This window comes from Lepidochelys kempii, chromosome 18 (assembly GCF_965140285.1).
Source record: "Lepidochelys kempii isolate rLepKem1 chromosome 18, rLepKem1.hap1, whole genome shotgun sequence".
NCBI lineage: Eukaryota > Metazoa > Chordata > Testudines > Cheloniidae > Lepidochelys > Lepidochelys kempii.
Window position 1 is genome coordinate 2,687,915 of NC_136397.1, and position 18,899 is coordinate 2,706,813.

The 18,899-nt window shown below is 65.9% G+C and overlaps 1 protein-coding gene across 7 annotated transcripts in view; it reads right to left on the reverse strand.

Annotated features, from left to right (window-relative positions):
• The window catches only part of HSPG2 (heparan sulfate proteoglycan 2), a 196,508-nt gene that overhangs the window by 106,779 nt on the left and 70,830 nt on the right, over window positions 1–18,899 (reverse strand). For all 7 annotated transcript variants that reach the window (XM_078849390.1, XM_078849394.1, XM_078849389.1 and 4 more), the window contains 12 exons: window positions 18,266–18,406; window positions 14,779–14,955; window positions 14,048–14,227; window positions 13,559–13,677; window positions 12,512–12,623; window positions 10,685–10,798; window positions 9,131–9,258; window positions 8,876–8,962; window positions 7,674–7,723; window positions 6,601–6,689; window positions 4,747–4,887; window positions 4,452–4,643 (listed from right to left, as the gene is read on the reverse strand). In XM_078849390.1, coding sequence (XP_078705516.1) covers window positions 4,452–4,643; window positions 4,747–4,887; window positions 6,601–6,689; window positions 7,674–7,723; window positions 8,876–8,962; window positions 9,131–9,258; window positions 10,685–10,798; window positions 12,512–12,623; window positions 13,559–13,677; window positions 14,048–14,227; window positions 14,779–14,955; window positions 18,266–18,406 — 1,530 coding nt within the window. The remainder of the gene's footprint in view (window positions 1–4,451; window positions 4,644–4,746; window positions 4,888–6,600; window positions 6,690–7,673; window positions 7,724–8,875; window positions 8,963–9,130; window positions 9,259–10,684; window positions 10,799–12,511; window positions 12,624–13,558; window positions 13,678–14,047; window positions 14,228–14,778; window positions 14,956–18,265; window positions 18,407–18,899) is intronic.

The following is an 18,899-nucleotide window of genomic DNA, read 5'->3' on the forward strand; positions in this document are numbered from 1 at the left end:
AGGGCTGGGCACTGGCTGGCACAGGGCAGGGAGGCAAGTAGGGCTAGGTGCTTGCTTGCAAGGGGCGGGGAGCAGGGAAGGCTGGGCATTGGTTGGCATGGGGGGCAGCCAGGCACCAGCTGGCTGACATGGGTCAGGGAGCCAGGCAGGGCTGGGCCCTTGCCTGCAAGGGGCAGGGAGCAGGGCAGGCTGGGCATTGACTGGCACAGGGGGTGGGGCAGGGCACTGGCTGGCATGGGGCATGGCACAGGGTGGGGCTGGGCACTGGCAGGCACAGGGAGGAGGTGGTGTGGGGCCAGGTGCTGGCTGGCACAGGGCAGGGAGTGGGGCAGGGCTGGCTACACAGAGCAGGGAGCCAGGTAGGCTGGGTGCTGGTTGGCACAGGGCAGGGAGCCGAGCAGGGCTGGGCACTTGCTTGCAATGGGCAGGGAATGGTGTGGGGCTGAGCACTGGCTGACATGGGGCGGGGAGCAGGGCAGGTTGGACATTGGCTGGCATGGGGGATGGGGCAGGGCACTGGCTGGCTGGCCTAGGTCAGGGAGTGGTGCAGGGTTGGCAGATTGGTGAGCACAGGCAGAAAAATGCTGCCCAAGAGCATAGTGGGAAGCCTCCTAGATCCTCCTGTAGTCCCTGCTCCTCTGAGTTCTAGCCCCACAGAGTCCAAGCAGGGGTTCTGACCTGTCAATCACTGTAGAGCATGCCCAAGCCAATGCCCCCCCATTACCTTAGCAGCTCGTCTGACCCTCCGGCTGCCCCCTCCAGAGCCCAGGATCATACCCGCGGCCACAGCATTCCGCAGCTGCTCCTCCGTAAGGGACGTGCTGTTCTGATGGGAGGCACAAGGGTGCCATGAATCCACGGGCCCTCCCACCCAGGGGGTACGAGCAGCCCTCACACCTTTCACCCACCTGCCCCTGGCTGTGCCTAGTGCCACAGGCCAGGGTCGCCACACGCTGCATGCTCCAGCTCCATGAGCAGCTACGTGGGCGAGTCCCCGTGGCACTGCCCCTGCACACTGGCCTGGGGAGGGGAGGGGAGTCTCCACTCAGAGCCACACTGGCACCGAGGTGTCCGCTGCTGTAGTCACCACAAGCTACCATGCTCTCAGAGATGCCACCCAGACCCTGTCACCCTGGGCATGTCCCCCCCACGAACACTAGGGTCCCCATGCCAGGCTCAGCCCGGCCCAAGCCAGGAGGGAGCCAGTCAGAGGGGAAAGGGACACGTTGACTCCCCTGCCCCATGGTGGTGAGCAGGGCACAATGCCACTACGATCGCTCGTGGGGCTCCCTTGACTGCGAGCCATCTCCGTGGGAGCGAGGACACGGTGGGTGCAGGGCAGATGGCTCTGAAGCTCAGAGTATTCATGGGGTGTTAGAGACCCCGGGTGCTACTCTGCGAAGCACTGGGCACAAGCATGGGGACAGCCCACCCCAGCCTGGCTATCCTGGCCACAATAGAACCAGCCACGCCCCGGCCCCTCCCACTGGCAAGGCCCCCTGACAAGACACCCCAGACAATCCAGCACTGGGGCTGGCCAAATGCCCGCAGGTGCTTAGTAACATGCAAATTCCATGTAATTAGCTCTGTCCCAAAGATGAGGGGAGGGGCTAAGATAAGACACACCCCTTCCCAAGCAGGCAGGAAAGCCACACCCCTTCCCCCTGCAAGCGGGTAAGCCACACACCCCGCAGGCAAGCCCCTCCTGTGGCAGGTGGGGTAAGCCACACCCCTTCCTTGGCAGGTGGGTAAGCCACGCCCCTTCTCTGACCACCATTTGCCAGATTATCCAGGAGGGCCACATGACCCAGGCCAACGGACTCCAGGACCCTTGGGAGCCAAGCGCTTGACTGCCCCAGGCCCGCACCTGCGGGTTAGCTCGGCAGCCCCACGGAGCACTCCATGCTCACGCCCCCGCCATGCGGTGCCCGTGCCTAGTACCTTGTGCGCACGGCGCATCCGGGCAAAATAGGTTTCTCTCTGTTTAAGGGAGGAGACAGGCAGGAAGGAGAGGAGAGAGCAGGGTTACTGAGGACAAGTGAGCAGTGCCAGGAGCCCACCTGCACCCAGCGCGGGCCAGCCAAACCGCCCACGTGCAGGAAATCCCTTCCAGATGGCTGAAAAGCCGAGCTGCCCCCGCCACTCCCGCCTGCCCAGCAGCTGTCGGCCTGGTGCTGACCGCGAGCCGGGCTGGGACTGAGGCAGCAGACCCCGAGGCGTGGTTTGCCACGGACACTCCATGGCAGGGCTGAGCAAACCCCCAGGCAATGCAGCCTGCCCCAGCATGGGGCCAACCGACGGGAGGGATCAGGACAGAGCACTCCCCACTCCAGGGGCCCAGGAACCGGTCACAGATGGTTGGCACGCTATCTGCCCCCCTCCCTGTCTGGCTCAGTTGGACAGCTGCTCCTCAGGGCCAGCTGCAGAGTGCGAACCTGGCTCCTCCCATCCCATGGCTCTCCCACAGCCCTCTCCAGCTTCTCCTCTCATTGCCAAGCCCCCAGCTTTCTTGCCATTCCTTCTCACCTCCCGCTCTCATCTGCACCCCGCAACTCGCAAACCAGACACCCTCCTCCCAGCAATCCCCTGGGTGCCCTGTGTGCAGGTGGCAAAGTCTGTGCTGAATGTGCCTGTGAGCCCGGGGCAGGGCTGGGTCCCCATGTAGGACTATGCTCCCAGCACACGGCGGGCGCTCCCGGCACACGGCGGGTGCTCCCGGCACACGGCGGGTGCTCCTGGCACACGGTGGGCACTCCCAAAATGGCTGGTGCTCCCGACAAATGGCTGTGCTCCCAGCACATGGCTGGTGCTCCTGGCACACAACGGCGTTCCCAGCACACAGCTAGCTCTCCCAGCAAATGACTGGTGCTCCCAGCACATGGCGGCCGCTGCCAGAGCATGGCTGGCCCCCAGGGAAGGAACAAATCCCCCCGGTTACAGACAGTGAATTGGGCCCCTTTCCCCCTGTAAGGGCAGAGTCATCCTCTCCTTACACCTGCTGGGGCTCAAGGGAAGGGGGGCAGAGCTGATCTAGAACAAACGCCCAGCCAGGGGGAGCAGTGAGTGTGGAATGCAGCCCCCAGCTCTGCCCCCTGCGGGGAAGGGGTGTCTGGAGTAAACACAGTCCATTCCAGACACAACGCTGCCCTGTGATCCCGGGACATCACCGCACGGCGAGCGCATCTACTGCGCGCCGGGTGCCAATTTGCCTGCTTGGCGTCTACATGGAAACCCACGACTGGAACTTGTGCTTGTGTACTCATTGGGAAACTGGGCTTACGATGGCTGGCCCCATGTGAACACGTCCACGCTGCACTGCACAGCCCTGCCTTGGGGCTGTGGCTCGAGTTGTGTCCACACTTGGAGCCGAGTCGCAGCTGGACCCGAGCTCTGACCGAATGCCCATCGGGATCCTAGGAGCCAGAGCCTGCAGGTTTGCACACCTGAATCTGCCTGATTGCTGTGTGGATGGAAGAGGGGCTTGGGCTCAAACCTGAGTCACAGCCTGGGGTTAGTGCGCAGCGTGGACCTACCCACGGAGGCCACCAGAGAGCCATGACCTTGCTCGTATCAAAGCCCCTAGAATGGGCTCCTGCTGGGAGTAGGGGGCACAGCCCTCAGGCTGCAGAGAGCAAAGCCATGGAGCTGTTAAGTGACTTCCCCAAGGTCACACAAGGGGCCAGAGAAACCAAGCCCCAGTCTCCTGAGTCCCACCTCAGTGCCTTATCCACTAGGCAATCCTGCCTTCATGGGGCAAATTCCCTTCCCAGTGACACGTAGCCACAGCCCCCCAGGCTCCTGGCAGAGCTCATGCCCCCTTCAGCTGCAATCCCTGCGGGGAGGGGCTCTAGTGCTCAGCCCCATGGGTCACATTCCCTGGGCTGTCGGCCCAGCTGGGTCTGTGCCACCGGGATCCGGCTGCGGGGATCAGTGTGAGGTGGGGGTCTGGGGTTTCTCCAAGGGGCGATGGCGCTGCTCACCTCAGGGCTGCCTGAGGAATAGGGCCCGTTAGAGCCCGTGCTATCCTCTGCCCGGGCTTGGCCCTGCTGTGCCTGGCAAGATGGGGCTCTGGCCTCAGCACAGGGCTGTGGGGAAAGCTCATAGGTTCAGGGCTCACATGCTGATAACAGGGGCCCAGGAGACACAGCAGTGCAGGCCTGTGCCTCGGTTTCCCCATCTGTAACATGGAGCTAACAGTATTGCCCTCTGTAAAGCACTATGAGACCCGCTGCTTGGCAGGGCCGGAGACGAGCCAGGGGCATCACTAGTGCAGTGCAGGAGCCCAGGGCCTCAGAATCTGCCGGGCACGCTGGAGTTCAGGGTGTCAGCCCGGGCATGCAGAGCTCTCGCACAGACACGCGCCGTGTGGCCTGGCCCCAGGGGGCCCCTCAGCCATGCTCCAGCCACAGTGGGGCAGGTGGACGGGCAGGGCCTTGGGCTTCTTGCCATACCTTGTCTCCTTGGTAGGGCTCTGGCAGCTGCCAGTAGTAGGACTCCTGGCCCAGCTGGCCGAAGTGCCCGAAGGAGAGCTGCGGCCCCTCGGCCCACGGCTCCACGGCGAAGCCGGTCACGATGCGGGTGCTGTGCTGGCGGTTCACCAGGGCGAAGCTCTGGAAGTCGCCCGGAAGGAAGGGGCTAGTGACCTGCCGGGAACAGACACCGAGGGATGTGAATCCAACCAGAGGCCCCCGCGAGCCAGGCATCCCGCGGGACTGGACTGGGAGGTTGGGGGAGACGGGCTCTTACCAGGCCCCGGTAGTAGGAGGAGCTGGTGCACTGCTGGGTCACGCCCATGCAGAAGCAGGGCAGACAGCCGTCACGGTTCTCGGCACTCAGGTGGAAATGGTTGGCACGGCAGCTGCTGCAGGAGGGACCCTCCACGTGGGGCTACAAGTGAATGGGACAGATGAGGGGCTGAGGAGACGGCCCAACAGCTGGGGAGACAGTTGAGTGACCCCAACTGGCAGGGGCTCCAACCAGCCCCATCCCGTCACCAGGGCTGGAATTCCCCAAGCATCTTCCACGCCCCAGCAATGAACTGGGCCAGGAGCACGGGAACGAAGGGGTAAGTGCAGCAGAATCCTGGGGAAGCTACAGAGGGATCCTCTACCCCGGGGACCGTGCTCCTCTCCCCCGAGTCCCTGTGTTCAGGCACACAGACTGGTGGAGATCTCAGCCACCACTGGTGGGGGCCAGGCAGAGGGTGCAGACTCAATGCACGTGGGCATAGGCCAGCTACCCACCAGCTGGGGCAGCACAGTAAGAGCTGTCAGCAGCACGGGGCGGGCAAGGGCCAGAGCTTGGGGTGAGGCGCAAAGAACAACCCAGCCCGGGAATTTTGTTCTCAGTGTGGCTCTGGGGAACTGAGGGTAGCTCAGCGTCAGACACAGGAGAGCCAGTTACGCTTAGCATACGATGTTAACAAGAATAGGGAGTAGGTGTGACAAAGTGAGACTTTTCTGTAAGATTTGTATGTCTTCTGTGTGTGCCTCAGTTTCCCCTATATTTCGCATGGCTACACAGAGGGGAGGAAGGGCTCTCAGGGCAGGCTGCAACACACATAGGAGTGTTGCCAGGCTGAACGAGCTGGGATGGGTCATTAAAAAAGATTGGCCAAGGCCAATTCCACATCAGTGGAGTATGCGAGAAGCCAATGGCCAACCCAATCCCAGAACATTGACACCTAGGAACCAATGGTGCAGGGGAGATGGATTTCCCCACCTCTCTGCAGAGGAGCTAAGCAACAGCTGGAGAACAAAGGACTGGAGAGGTGTGAGGTGGTGACTGGAGGTGCCCGCTGGAAGGAGTCGGGGCTCTCATGGAGATCTGACCAAGGAGGTCAGGCAGAGAGAGACAGACGGAGCCTGAACAGTGGGTTCACTGTTCCCCTGGCCGAGCTCTGGGCTGACCAGGATGGGCTGTGCTTTCACTTTCAGTTCTCTGGGCTAACCTGGGAACTTCCTTGCTGGGCTCCAGCTGCCGCATAAACCGACTGTTGTGACAGTGCTGGGTGAATGTCGCGTTAATCCCTGCACAGCGCAGGTCTCCACCGGGAGTCTGGCTCAGTGGGCCTCGCTGCACAGAGCTCACAGTGTGAAGCAGGGGGGCTGGAGCCCCAGAAGTCCAGTCTAGGAGGTGGCCAGGCAGCAGGCCCTACCCTGGAGGAAGAGTGAGGCCCCTGGGGGTCCAGTCCACTGAACAGTCCTAGAGACTGTTCCAAAGCTGGGTCTGTAGCACTGAGCCTGTGGATCTGTGACAGTGGGGTCTAGTGGTTAGAACAGTGAGGACTCCTGGGTCTAGGAGGGGAGTGGGGAAGAGATTAGGGCGGGGGGCTTGGGCCCAGGACTCCTGGGTTCTTATCCCAGCTCCACCAGTATTGCATCTGTCTGGCTCAGTTCACCTTGCATTAGAGCAGTGGCTGGGAGCATCAGCCTGTGGCCTCCTGAGAGCCCCCCCTCGGACAAGCGCCAGGTCTGGCAATTGGGGAGGAATAGAGCTAGGTCCCCAGATGGGTCCCTGACAGGGCTGTGGGTGAGTCCCCACACATGGCAGAGGAACTTCCCTGTCATGAACGTGCAAGCATGGAGCTATTCCCCTCACCTTACACTGGCACTGTCTGCTGGCATCACACTGCCTGCTCACGCTGCCTTGTGGGTCACAGCTGCAGTTTCCGTTGGGCTTGTGGGACTCTACAGCAATGAGGCAGAAGAGAAGAGCTGTTACTCCTGAGCCCGGGCACCTGGGGGGGGGGCAAGCGATGAAGGGGCTCCGAGCCCAGTACCCTCAAGAATCACAGAATCATAGAATATCAGGGTTGGAAGGGACCTCAGGAGGTCATCTAGTCCAACCCCTTGCTCAAAGCAGGACCAATCCCCAACTAAATCATCCCAGCCAGGGCTTTGTCAAGCCTGACCTTAAAAACTTCTAGGGAAGGAGATTCCACCACCTCCCTAGGTAACTCATTCCAGTGTTTCACCACCCTCCTGGTGAAAAAGTTTTTCCTAATATCCAACCTAAACCTCCCCCACTGCAACTTGAGACCATTACTCCTTGTTCTGTCATCAGCTACCACTGAGAACAGTCTAGATCCATCCTCTTTGGAACCCCCTTCAGGTAGTTGAAAGCAGCTATCAAATCCCCCCTCATTCTTCTCTTCCGCAGACTAAACAATCCCAGTTCCCTCAGCCTCTCCTCATAACTCATGTGTTCCAGTCCCCTAATCATTTTTGTTGCCCTCCGCTGGACTCTTTCCAATTTTTCCACATCCTTCTTGTAGTGTGGGGCCCAAAACTGGACACAGGACTGCAGATGAGGCCTCACCAATGTCGAATAGAGAGGAACGATGGGTAACTGCCAATGGGTAACGAGCTCCATGGGTAACCACCAGGTCTGCCCTGCCCACAGGCATGGGGCATCAGAATGCGGGATGGGCTCCCCCAGGCTGGGGCTCCTTCAATCTCCCCCACAATTGGACCCCCAGGGGAGCCCCTCTCCCGGCACCGGGCCCCGTCACCCCGAGGGCACTGCATGGGTTTGGCTGCTGGACGCTGGGGATTTTGCATGACTCAGTGGGGCCCCTTCCTTCCTGGCAGCCCTGGCACCAGGCCCTGAACCCCAGTCTCACCCCACGGCTCCCCCCAGAATCAGCTGCCACTCACTTCCATGGCACTCACCTCTGCAGGGCTGTCCCAGGCTGGGATTCCCCAGGTAGCCAGGAGCACACCTGGGGGAAAAGGGAAGTGACCTCCTGGTCACAAGGGGAGCAGTCTTCGGCCCACCAAACCTCAGCTGCTCCTTCCCCTTACAGCCCCCCATTCCCCGACCCCTCACCCACAGCCCTGCACCTCCACCTTCCACCAGCCGCACCCCCGACACCCATACCCCACAGCCCCCTCACTCACAGCCCCACCCCCTCACACAGCCCCCTCACCTACAGCCCCACCCCTTTCCCCACACAGCTGCACCCCCCACCCACATACCGCCTCCTCAATCACTGCCCCACCCCCTCACACAGACGCACCTCCCACACCTATACCCCACATAGCCCCCACAGCCCCACCCCCATCCTCCCACACAGCTGCAGACCCCACCCCACATACTGCCCCCTCACCCACAGCCCTACCCCCCATCCCCTAACACAGCCACCCATGCCCCCACAGTCCCACCTCTCACCCCTCATCCACAGTCCTGTATCTGCACCTCCCACACAGCCACACACCTCCACACCCATACCTCACAGCCCCTCATCCTCCCGGCCCCCCAACTCTGGTTTGGCTCTTTGTATCTCTGCTGCCCTCCTGCTGCTCCCAGCCTGGAGTCGGGTGCCCTGAGCTCTGCATCTGGCCCTATTCCCCCACAACACGAGTGGCTCTTGCTGGCCTGACGGGGGTTACTCGTCCCCCAGGGGAAGAATCAGGCCCCCAGAGCGTTCAGTGGCCGGTAACTGGGCAGGAGCACAGGGAGCCCTGGCCTCAGTACTAGGCTGGAGGAGCTTCCTTCCCAGCTGAGCCCCCAGCCCCACAGTCCTTAACTAACCCCAGAGCCCTGGCACCCCACACCTGGGCAGCAGCCACAGACAGCCCCACGGCTAGGCTCCAAGACCCATTCGACTCTGCAGGAGACAGGCTGTGCTAGGCTAGCTGGGCTTAGAGCGGTTCCCTTCTCCAAGTGTCCGAGCCAGGGAGCCTTGCTGGGGCTCCCAGAGCAGTGACCTACACTGGCATTCGGGGTCACCCCTGGCACCATGCAGTCAGTGCTGCTTCCACAGCCCCAGACCCCCAGGGCAGGCACAGACTGGCACTCGGGTGAACCAAACAGGGCACATGGGACAGTCCCTGCGCGGCGTCTGGGCAGGGACAGACTGGCACCCCCCTACCTCTGGCACTGGCGTCCCACGTAGCCCGTGGTGCAGGCATTACAAGTGGGCTGTCCGTCCGTGTCCAGGAAGCAAGTTTTCGTAGCCCTGAGAGGAGGATGAAGAAGAGTCATGCCCAGCCCAGCCCAGCCCTGCCCCAGCCTTGTCCACCCCGCAGCCCACCCCAAGGACTGACAGACAGACAAGACGACACAAGACATGGAGTGAGCAGAAACCCTGTGAGGTGGGACTGCCCCAGGCTGTCAGGGGACGTACTGGCTGGTGGCATATGGCCTGTGGCATGGGCAAGGCTGGCAGTCTGCTGGGGTCCCTCGTCGGGCATCGCCATAGTAGCCTGACTGGCAGCGTTCGCACCTGGTGCCCTCGGTGTTGTCCTGGCAGTTCTGAGAAGGAAAGAGAAGGAATCTATACATATAAAATGATGGGGTGTAAATTAGCTGTTACCACTCAAGAAAGAGATCTTGGAGTCAGTGTGGAAGTTCTCTGAAAACATCCACTCAATGTGCAGCGGCAGCCAAAAAAGCGAACAGAATGCTGGGAATCATTAAAAAAGGGATAGATAATAAGACAGAAAATATCATGTTGCCTCTGTATAAATCCCTGTTACTGCGGGCAGATGTGGTCGCCCCATCTCAAAAAAGATACATTGGGATTGGAAAAGGTTCAGAAAAGGGCAACAAAAATTATTAGTGGTATGGAACAGCTTCCATATGAGGAGAGATTGGGACTTTTTAGCTTGGAAAAGAGATGACTAATGGGGGATATGATAGAGGTCTATAAAATCATGACTGGTGTGGAGAAAGTGAATAAGGAAGTGTTATTTACTCCTTCTCATAACACAAGAACTAGCGGTCATCAAATGAAATTAATAGGCAGCAGGTTTAAAACAAATAAAAGGAAGTATTTCTTCACACAACGCACAGTCAACCTGTGGAACTCCTTGCCAGAGGATGTTGTGAAGGCCAAGACTATAACAGGGTTCAAAAAAGAACTAGATAAATTCATGGAGGATAGGTCCATCAATGGCTATGAGTCAGGATGGGCAGGGAAGGTGTCCCTAGCCTCTGTTAGCCAGAAACTGGGAATGGGCGACAGGGGATGGATCACTTGATGATGACCTGTTCTGTTCACTCCCTCTGGGGCACCTGGCACTGGCCACTGTCGGAAGACAGGATACTGGGCTGGATGGACCAGCAGTAGGGCCGTTCTTAAGTTCTCATCCCTTATAGCCAGGTCCTGCCAGCACCACCCTGACACCCCCTCACTCTCACCTCAGCCTGGCACCTGCCCAGGAACCTGAAGCCCCAGATACCCGACAAGATGCTGCACAGGTCACTGACATCCACTGCCTGTCCCACGCCAGCCTCATCCCCAGAGCCAGGGAGCTCACGAGGGTCCCTGAGGGGAACTGGCTGGCATAGCTCTGGGCACAGGCCCTCTGCAACAAGCCCACCAGAAACCCCTGGGAGCAGCCAGGCCAGGACAGAGCGCAGGATGCTGCCCACTGGAGGAACCTGTAAGAGCTGGCTTGGCTAGGGGCCAGGCAGGGCCGGGTGCGGGGTGACGTTGGCAGAGCCTGCTATTTCCTGCCCATCCCCCAAGGTCCCACGAGGCAGGGGTAGATCTCTGCTGTGTCGGGCACTCAGGGCTTGAACCCCTGGCACCTGGCCCTAGCCACCCGCAGCAGCAGGAGGTGCTGAGATTTCTGTGCCCAGAATCACATGGCAGGGGACATCCCTGCTGAGTCATGGACCCTCCCCACACAGGGCAGCAGTGTCAGCCATGGGCGGCTCACGGGGCAGGGCTCACCTGGCAGTCTCCTGTCTCGGCATCACACTCGGCCGAGTGCCCGCTGCAGTCGCAGCGCTCGCAGGTACCCAGGTAGAGGCCGCTGGTGGTCCGAGCGTAGCCCACGTCGCAGTCCTTGTGGGAGAGAACAGGGCCAGTGGGTTCCTAAATCCACCCTCCCCCGGCGCCACGCAGGGCTGGGACCCTCCCCCGGCGCCACGCAGGGCTGGGACCCTCCCCCGGCGCCACAAGGGCTGGGACCCTCCCCCGGCGCCACGCAGGGCTGGGACCCTCCCCCGGCGCCACGCAGGGCTGGGACCCTCCCCCGGCGCCACAAGGGCTGGGACCCTCCCTCGGCGCCACAAGGGCTGGGACCCTCCCCCGGCGCCACGCAGGGCTGGGACCCTCCCTCGGCGCCACGCAGGGCTGGGACCCTCCCCCGGCGCCACGCAGGGCTGGGACCCTCCCCCGGCGCCACGCAGGGCTGGGACCCTCCCCCGGCGCCACGCAGGGCTGGGACCTCCCCCGGTGCCACGCAGGGCTGGGACCCTCCCTCGGCGCCACGCAGGGCTGGGACCCTCCCCCGGCGCCACAAGGGCTGGGACCTTCCCCCGGCGCCACGCAGGGCTGGGACCCTCCCCTGGCGCCAAGCAGGGCTGGGACCCTCCCCCGGCGCCACGCAGGGCTGGGACCCTCCCTCGGCGCCACGCAGGGCTGGGACCTTCCCTTGGCGCCACAAGGGCTGGGACCCTCCCCCGGCGCCACGAGGGCTGGGACCCTCCCTCGGCGCCACGCAGGGCTGGGACCTTCCCTCGGTGCCATGCAGGGCTGGGACCTTCCCTCGGCGCCACGCAGGGCTGGGACCCTCCCCCGGCGCCACGAGGGCTGGGACCTTCCCCCGGCGCCACGAGGGCTAGGACCCTCCCCCGGCGCCACGCAGGGCTGGGACCTTCCCTCGGCGCCACGCAGGGCTGGGACCTCCCCTGGCGCCACGCAGGGCTGGGACCTTCCCTCGGCGCCACGCAGGGCTGGGACCCTCCCTCGGCACCACGCAGGGCTGGGACCCTCCCCCGGCGCCACACAGGGCTGGGACCCTCCCCCGGCGCCACGAGGGCTGGGACCTTCCCTCGGCGCCACGCAGGGCTGGGACCCTCCCCCGGCGCCATGCAGGGCTGGGACCCTCCCCCGGCGCCACGAGGGCTGGGACCTTCCCCCGGTGCCAGACAGGGTATGCTGCCCCCAGACCCCTCCTCCAGCTCAGGCCACGGCCACCCTCCGGGTCTCCCAGGGAGTTTTGTCCTTTGGACTCTGTGCTCAGAATGGCCGGGAGGCTGCAGCTGTTCTTGCTGCAACACCGTCCTCCACCTGACCCGCCCCCGGAGTCAACGCCGCACACAGCAGCGGTGAAGTCAGCCTGGCACAGGGCTCAGACTGATTTAGCCTGAGCCTATTGACCCCCTGGCTTTCTGGGTCCAAATGGGCCACGAAGCTCTCATGCTGGCACGGGGCACGCTGCCCGGTTCCCAGGATATGGCTCAGACTCTACCCTAAGGTGACATAGAGCCTCCCCAACGCTGGGACCGCTCCCTGCCTCCCTGTACGCCGGTGCGGGCCCCGTTGCTGCCCAGCCCTGGCAGCGGCAGGACACCAGCCCCCCCAGCTGGGCTGCCCAGCAGCTGGAGGGAGGAGCAGTGGGCTTGCGCTCCACAGCTGCCATCTAGCACCAGGCAGTGTCGTCTCTGGCCCCTGCTGCATGGCCCCCAGTGCTGCGGAGAAGGCTGCCCCCCAGCCAGAGCTGCTGCCCTGTGCGCTGGGTGGGGCTCCTGCCTACTCCAGGGGCAGACTCACCTGGCAGGAAGGGCCACGATAGCCAGGGGGACAGGTGCACTCCTCCACCTCGACCGCCTGCTCCAGGCCCGTGGCATGGGGCACAGCCACGTCCATGTGGATGTTGGAGAGCCTGGGAGACAAGAGGCCAGGAGGGAGCTCAGCGTCTGCAGAGAGACAGGCTTGGGCCAGGCTGCCTGGGCACAGCCAGGTCCCGGCCCCGGCCGAGGTCTCCCAAGGGTCACAGCCAGACTCCACAGGATCCCGGGTGAGGCAGCGAGATCAGTGAGGGTCACCCTCCATCCTGGAGCCTCTGTGCATGGGCAGTTGTGTCCCAGGCCCATCTGAGGGAGCCGAGGAGGGAGTCTCCCAAGCCTACCTGTCCCGGCAGAGGGGACGCACCTCTGCCTTTCAGAGGGGTACAGAGCAGCTTTAGAAGGCAGGTCCCTGGAGCAACCCATGCTGCAGGCGGAGGTAGCTACCATGGCTGAATTCAAAGCAGCCTCTTTCCTGCTGTCCCGTCGCACTGCCCTCTGGCACGCTGGGTCCAGGAACAGCCTCCAACCCCCACATCAGCTGGGCTCCACGCCACTGCCAAGAAGGGCCTCCCCCGAGGCTCTGCCAGGGTCAAGGGCAGGATGGCGTCAGGGAGCAAGAAGGGGGGGAGCCCAAAACTTGCAGCCTCTGGCTCCCCAGCAGGGAGCTACACAGGCACTGAGAGAGGCGGGCGAGTTTGCGCTCTGGTGCGGCGGGCGTGTCTGTGAGGCTGGGGTGGGGGTGCGTGTGTGTGGTGTGTGCACACTTGAGTTTGTGGCACGCCCATGTGCACGGGTGTGGTGCATGGGTGGTGTGTGTGGTGCGTGTATGCAGTGTGTGTGATGCAGAGGTGTGGGCTGGGGCGCAGTCGCAGCTGGCCCCGTCTCTCAGCCCTGCAGACTGGCCCCTTCCCCAAAGAACAGGCACAGCTGGGACACCAGCAAAGACAGCTTCTCCTCTGCTCCGAGCCGCCTGCTGCCCCTTGCCAGGCTGGAGCCCGAAGCCAGGGCCGGGCCCCGGCGCCCACGTTACCTGCTCTCTGCTGGCCTGTCCATGTACGATGCCCGGATCATGAAGAGGTCGATATCGGCCAGCGCCATCAACAGGTGCTCCCTCGTGGCATCCTGCCCGTCAGCCCGGCGCCAGGCTCGCTAGGGAGGGCAGAGCAAGCGCCGGAGTGACCGACCGTCTTGCCACCCAAAGTGCCACCCGTGCGAGCCCCGCTCCCCGCACACAGGCCACCGCAGGCTGGAGCTCGGGGCGCTCTAGCCGTCGCTGCCAGCAGCGGAGCAGGGGATTCTGGGTACTTCACCGCGTGGCATGTCCCCAAGCAGCAGCCACACGCGCCCCCACCCGCAGGGGCCATGGGCCAGTCAGTGGGCAGAGGTCACTGGGGAGTGAGGGCAGGGCGCCCCGGCAGGCACCGTGGGTTAGCCCCGGGCTCCTGGACACTGGGAGACTCAGGAGCTGGTGGGCAAGGGGGTCCCATCCCACTCCCTGCGGGGCCGGCTGCGCTCTCACCTCTCGGAAGGGGACAGTGAGGCGGGTGGGGGTCCCCAGCTGGGGGCCAGCCTCGGTGAAGTGCTCCAGGAAGATGCCGTTGCCACGCAGAAGCACGTCGGGCTGGCCGGGCAGGGGGTGGGCGCCGGGCGGCGCGCTGTGCGTGACCGTGTAGTGCAGCTCCCCGCCGTACGAGGTCACCTGGGCGGGGACAGCGCCACTCAGCCAGACTGACGGACGTGGCCTGGCCCCGCCCACTGCCTCCCTTCTCCCGTAGCCTAGCCCCACCCACAGCCTCTGTCGCCCCGCCCACAGCCACCCCCACCCACCACCCAGCCCCCAGCCAGAGCCTCCCCTGCCCTGCCCAACGCCCACAGCCTCCCCGACCCACCGCCCTGCCATGCCCGGAGCCACCCCCACCCCACAGCCTGGCCCCGCCCACAGCCGCCCCCGCCCAAACAGCCTCCCCCACCCCCAGCCCCCTCAGCCTCCCCGTCCCACCATCCGGCCCTGCCCCCACCCTCCTCCATCCCACTGCCCTACCCTGCCCAAAGCCTCCCCAGTCCCGCCATCTGGCCCCACGCATAGCCTCCCCCACTCCATCCCTTTGCTCACCCCACGAAGCACCCGCCCTCCCCCGTCTCCACCCTTCCCCAGCACCACGGGGCACCGGGGCCTGGCAATGCTGCCAGCCCAGCCTGCCATGAGGGTGGCCGCGTCAGCTATGGGCACTGTGGAATGAAGGGGGGCACCTTGTCTCCCTTGAAGCGCTCGGGCAGCACCCAGTAGTAGACATCGCGAGGCAGGGAGTGGAAGGCGGAAAAGGCCAACTCGGTATGGCTCGGGAACCGGATGCCCTCGCTGACCGTGTGGGTAGTGGCCAGGTTGGCCAGGCTGAAGTGCTCCTGTTCACCGTCCGTGGCCCGCACCTACAACACAAACACTGTTAGCTGGCGGCCCGACGCCGGGAGCAGGACACCTGGGTTCTCCTGCGCCTCACTGCCCTTTTGGGGGTTCCATCTCTGCCATGGGGTGAGCACACTGATCTGCATCAAGGACGCGGGGGGCAGGCCAGTGAACGGCTCTGCCCACTGGCAGCGCATGACACGGGCGAACCTATGGGCCCCGGTGAAGGTTAGCTGATGGGGCCGTGCCCCTGCCCGGTGGGGCTCTCTGCCTGGGGAGACAGGTATGGCTCTCTGGGTGGGGAGGCACTGCCCGCAGCGGGTACCTGCCCGGTGGAGCTCTCTGGGTCAGGAGGTGCTTACTGACAGCGGTACCTGCCCGCTGGGGCTCTCTGGGTGGGGAGGTGCTCTGTGTTCCTGTCGACTAATAAACCTTCTGTTTTCCCGGCTGGCTGAGAGTCACGGCTGGACCCTCTGGCTTCCCCAGGACCCCACCTGGGCGGACTCACTGTGGGAAGTGCACGATGGGGTAGAGGAGGCTGAATGCTCCGAAGTCAGACCCAGGAAGGTGGAAGCTGTGGAAGCTTCTTGCCCTGCAGACAGGCTGCTCCCAGAGAGGAGGCTCCCCCAGAGTCCTGACTGGCTTCGTATGGAGTAGTTCCAGAGCATCGCCCGGGGACTCCGGGACAGGGGGTCTCTGGGGGGAGGCGCTGCCTGCGGGCGGTCCCTGCCCTGAGGGGGTCTCTGGGGGGAGGCCTGGCTGCGGGCGGTCCCTGCCCTGAGGGGGTCTCTGGGGGGAGGCCCGGCTGCGGGCGGTCCCTGCCCTGAGGGGGTCTCTGGGGGGAGGCCCGGCTGCGGGCGGTACCTGCCCTGAGGGGGTCTCTGGGGGGGGGAGGCCCGGCTGCGGGCGGTCCCTGCCCTGAGGGGGTCTCTGGGGGAGGCCCGGCTGCGGGCGGTCCCTGCCCTGAGGGGGTCTCTGGGGGGAGGCCCGGCTGCGGGCGGTCCCTGCCCTGAGGGGGTCTCTGGGGGGAGGCCCTGCCTGCGGGCGGTCCCTGCCCTGAGGGGGTCTCTGGGGGGAGGCCCAGCTGCGGGCGGTACCTGCCCTGAGGGGGTCTCTGGGGGGGGGAGGCCCGGCTGCGGGCGGTCCCTGCCCTGAGGGGGTCTCTGGGGGGAGGCCCGGCTGCGGGCGGTCCCTGCCCTGAGGGGGTCTCTGGGGGGGGGGCGCTGCCTGCGGGCGGTACCTGCCCTGAGGGGGTCTCTGGGGGGAGGCCCGGCTGCGGGCGGTCCCTGCCCTGAGGGGGTCTCTTGGGGGAGGCCCTGCTGCGGGTGGTACCTGCCCTGAGGGGGTCTCTGGGGGGAGGCCCGGCTGCAGGCGGTCCCTGCCCTGAGGGGGTCTCTGGGGGGAGGCCCGGCTGCGGGCGGTACCTGCCCTGAGGGGGTCTCTGGGGGGGGGAGGCCCTGCCTGCGGGCGGTACCTGCCCTGAGGGGGTTTCTGGGGGGAGGCCCGGCTGCGGGCGGTCCCTGCCCTGAGGGGGTCTCTGGGGGGGGGAGGCCCGGCTGCGGGCGGTCCCTGCCTTGAGGGGGTCTCTGGGGGGAGGCCCGGCTGCGGGCGGTACCTGCCCTGAGGGGGTCTCTGGGGGGAGGCCCGGCGGCGGGCGGTCCCTGCCCTGGGGGGTCTCTGGGGGGGGGAGGCCCGGCTGCGGGCGGTCCCTGCCCTGAGGGGGTCTCTGGGGGGAGGCCCGGCGGCGGGCGGTCCCTGCCCTGGGGGGTCTCTGGGGGGGGGAGGCCCGGCTGCGGGCGGTCCCTGCCCTGAGGGGGTCTCTGGGGGGGGGAGGCCCGGCTGCGGGCGGTCCCTGCCCTGAGGGGGTCTCTGGGGGGAGGCCCGGCTGCGGGCGGTACCTGCCCTGAGGGGGTTTCTGGGGGGAGGCCCGGCTGCGGGCGGTACCTGCCCTGAGGGGGTTTCTGGGGGGAGGCCCGGCTGCGGGCGGTCCCTGCCCTGAGGGGGTCTCTGGGGGGAGGCCCGGCTGCGGGCGGTCCCTGCCCTGAGGGGGGGTCTGGGGGGAGGCCCGGCTGCAGGCGGTCCCTGCCCTGAGGGGGTCTCTGGGGAGAGGCCCGGCTGCAGGCGGTCCCTGCCCTGAGGGGGTCTCTGGGGGGGGGGGGCCCGGCTGCGGGCGGTCCCTGCCCTGAGGGGGTGTCTGGGGGGAGGCCCGGCTGCGGGCGGTCCCTGCCCTGAGGGGGTCTCTGGGGGAGGCCCGGCTGCGGGCGGTACCTGCCCTGAGGGGGTCTCTGGGGGGAGGCCCGGCTGCGGGCGGTCCCTGCCCTGAGGGGGTCTCTGGGGGGGGGGGGCCGGCTGCGGGCGGTCCCTGCCCTGAGGGGGTCTCTGGGGGGAGGCCCGGCTGCGGGCGGTCCCTGCCCTGAGGGGGTCTCTGGGGGGAGGCCCGGCTGCGGGCGGTACCTGCCCTGAGGGGGTCTCTGGGGGGAGGCCCGGCTGCGGGCGGTACCTGCCCTGAGGGGGTCTCTGGGGGGAGGCCCTGCCTGCGGGCGGTACCTGCCCTGGGGGGTCTCTGGGGGGAGGCCCGGCTGCGGGCGGTCCCTGCCCTGAGGGGGTCTCTGGGGGGGGGGGGGCCGGCTGCGGGCGGTCCCTGCCCTGAGGGGGTCTCTGGGGGGAGGCCCGGCTGCGGGCGGTCCCTGCCCTGAGGGGGTGTCTGGGGGGAGGCCCAGCTGCGGGCGGTCCCTGCCCTGAGGGGGTCTCTGGGGGGGGGGGGGCCGGCTGCGGGCGGTCCCTGCCCTGAGGGGGTCTCTGGGGGGAGGCCCGGCTGCGGGCGGTCCCTGCCCTGAGGGGGTCTCTGGGGGAGGCCCGGCTGCGGGCGGTCCCTGCCCTGAGGGGGTCTCTGGGGGGGGAGGCCCGGCTGCGGGCGGTCCCTGCCCTGAGGGGGTCTCTGGGGGGAGGCCCGGCTGCGGGCGGTCCCTGCCCTGAGGGGGTGTCTGGGGGGAGGCCCGGCTGCGGGCGGTCCCTGCCCTGAGGGGGTCTCTGGGGAGAGGCCCGGCTGCGGGCGGTCCCTGCCCTGAGGGGGTCTCTGGGGGAGGCCCGGCTGCGGGCGGTACCTGCCCTGAGGGGGTCTCTGGGGAGAGGCCCGGCTGCGGGCGGTCCCTGCCCTGAGGGGGTGTCTGGGGGGAGGCCCGGCTGCGGGCGGTACCTGCCCTGAGGGGGTCTCTGGGGAGAGGCCCGGCTGCGGGCGGTCCCTGCCCTGAGGGGGTCTCTGGGGGAGGCCCGGCTGCGGGCGGTACCTGCCCTGAGGGGGTCTCTGGGGGGAGGCCCGGCTGCGGGCGGTACCTGCTCTCTATTCCAGGAGGAGCTGGCGCACTGCCGGGACACCCCCATGCAGAAGCACTTCAGGCAGCCGTCGGGGTTCTGGTCGCTCAGGTAGAAGGCTCCAGGCGTGCACTCGTTGCAGAGACGTCCCACCACATTGGGCTGCAGAAGAGACGGAGGTTTGGCACCGAGAGATGCGGGCAGGCTGGGCACGTAGCAGGGCTGCTCCCACTGCACCCCCACCCACGCTGCCCCAGCCTGGCAGGGCCCAGGGGCTCCTGCGTGCTCCGGGGCACTGGCCTGGCTCCAATACAGCCCATCCTCCAGGGATCCGACCGATCTCGTGTTGGCCTGGGCCTCTGGCAAGGGGCCCCCACTGCTCTCAGGTGGGCACAGCACCCACAAGTCCTGGCGCCGAGTGCCAAGGGCCCTAGGGAGCGCTGTGTCTGTCTGGGAACCCTGGATCATGGAGGAGGGGGCATGCTAGTGGGACTAGCCTGTGCCGCTCCAGGCCGCAGGCTGCAGGGCGCAGATGGCGTGGTTGAAGGCGAGCTGCGGAGATGGCAGAGCTGGCCACCGTCTGCCAGGCAGCTGTCCAGCACAATAGCTGAGGAGGGTCATTGTACTCGGGCTGGGCCACAGCCTCCGAGCGGGC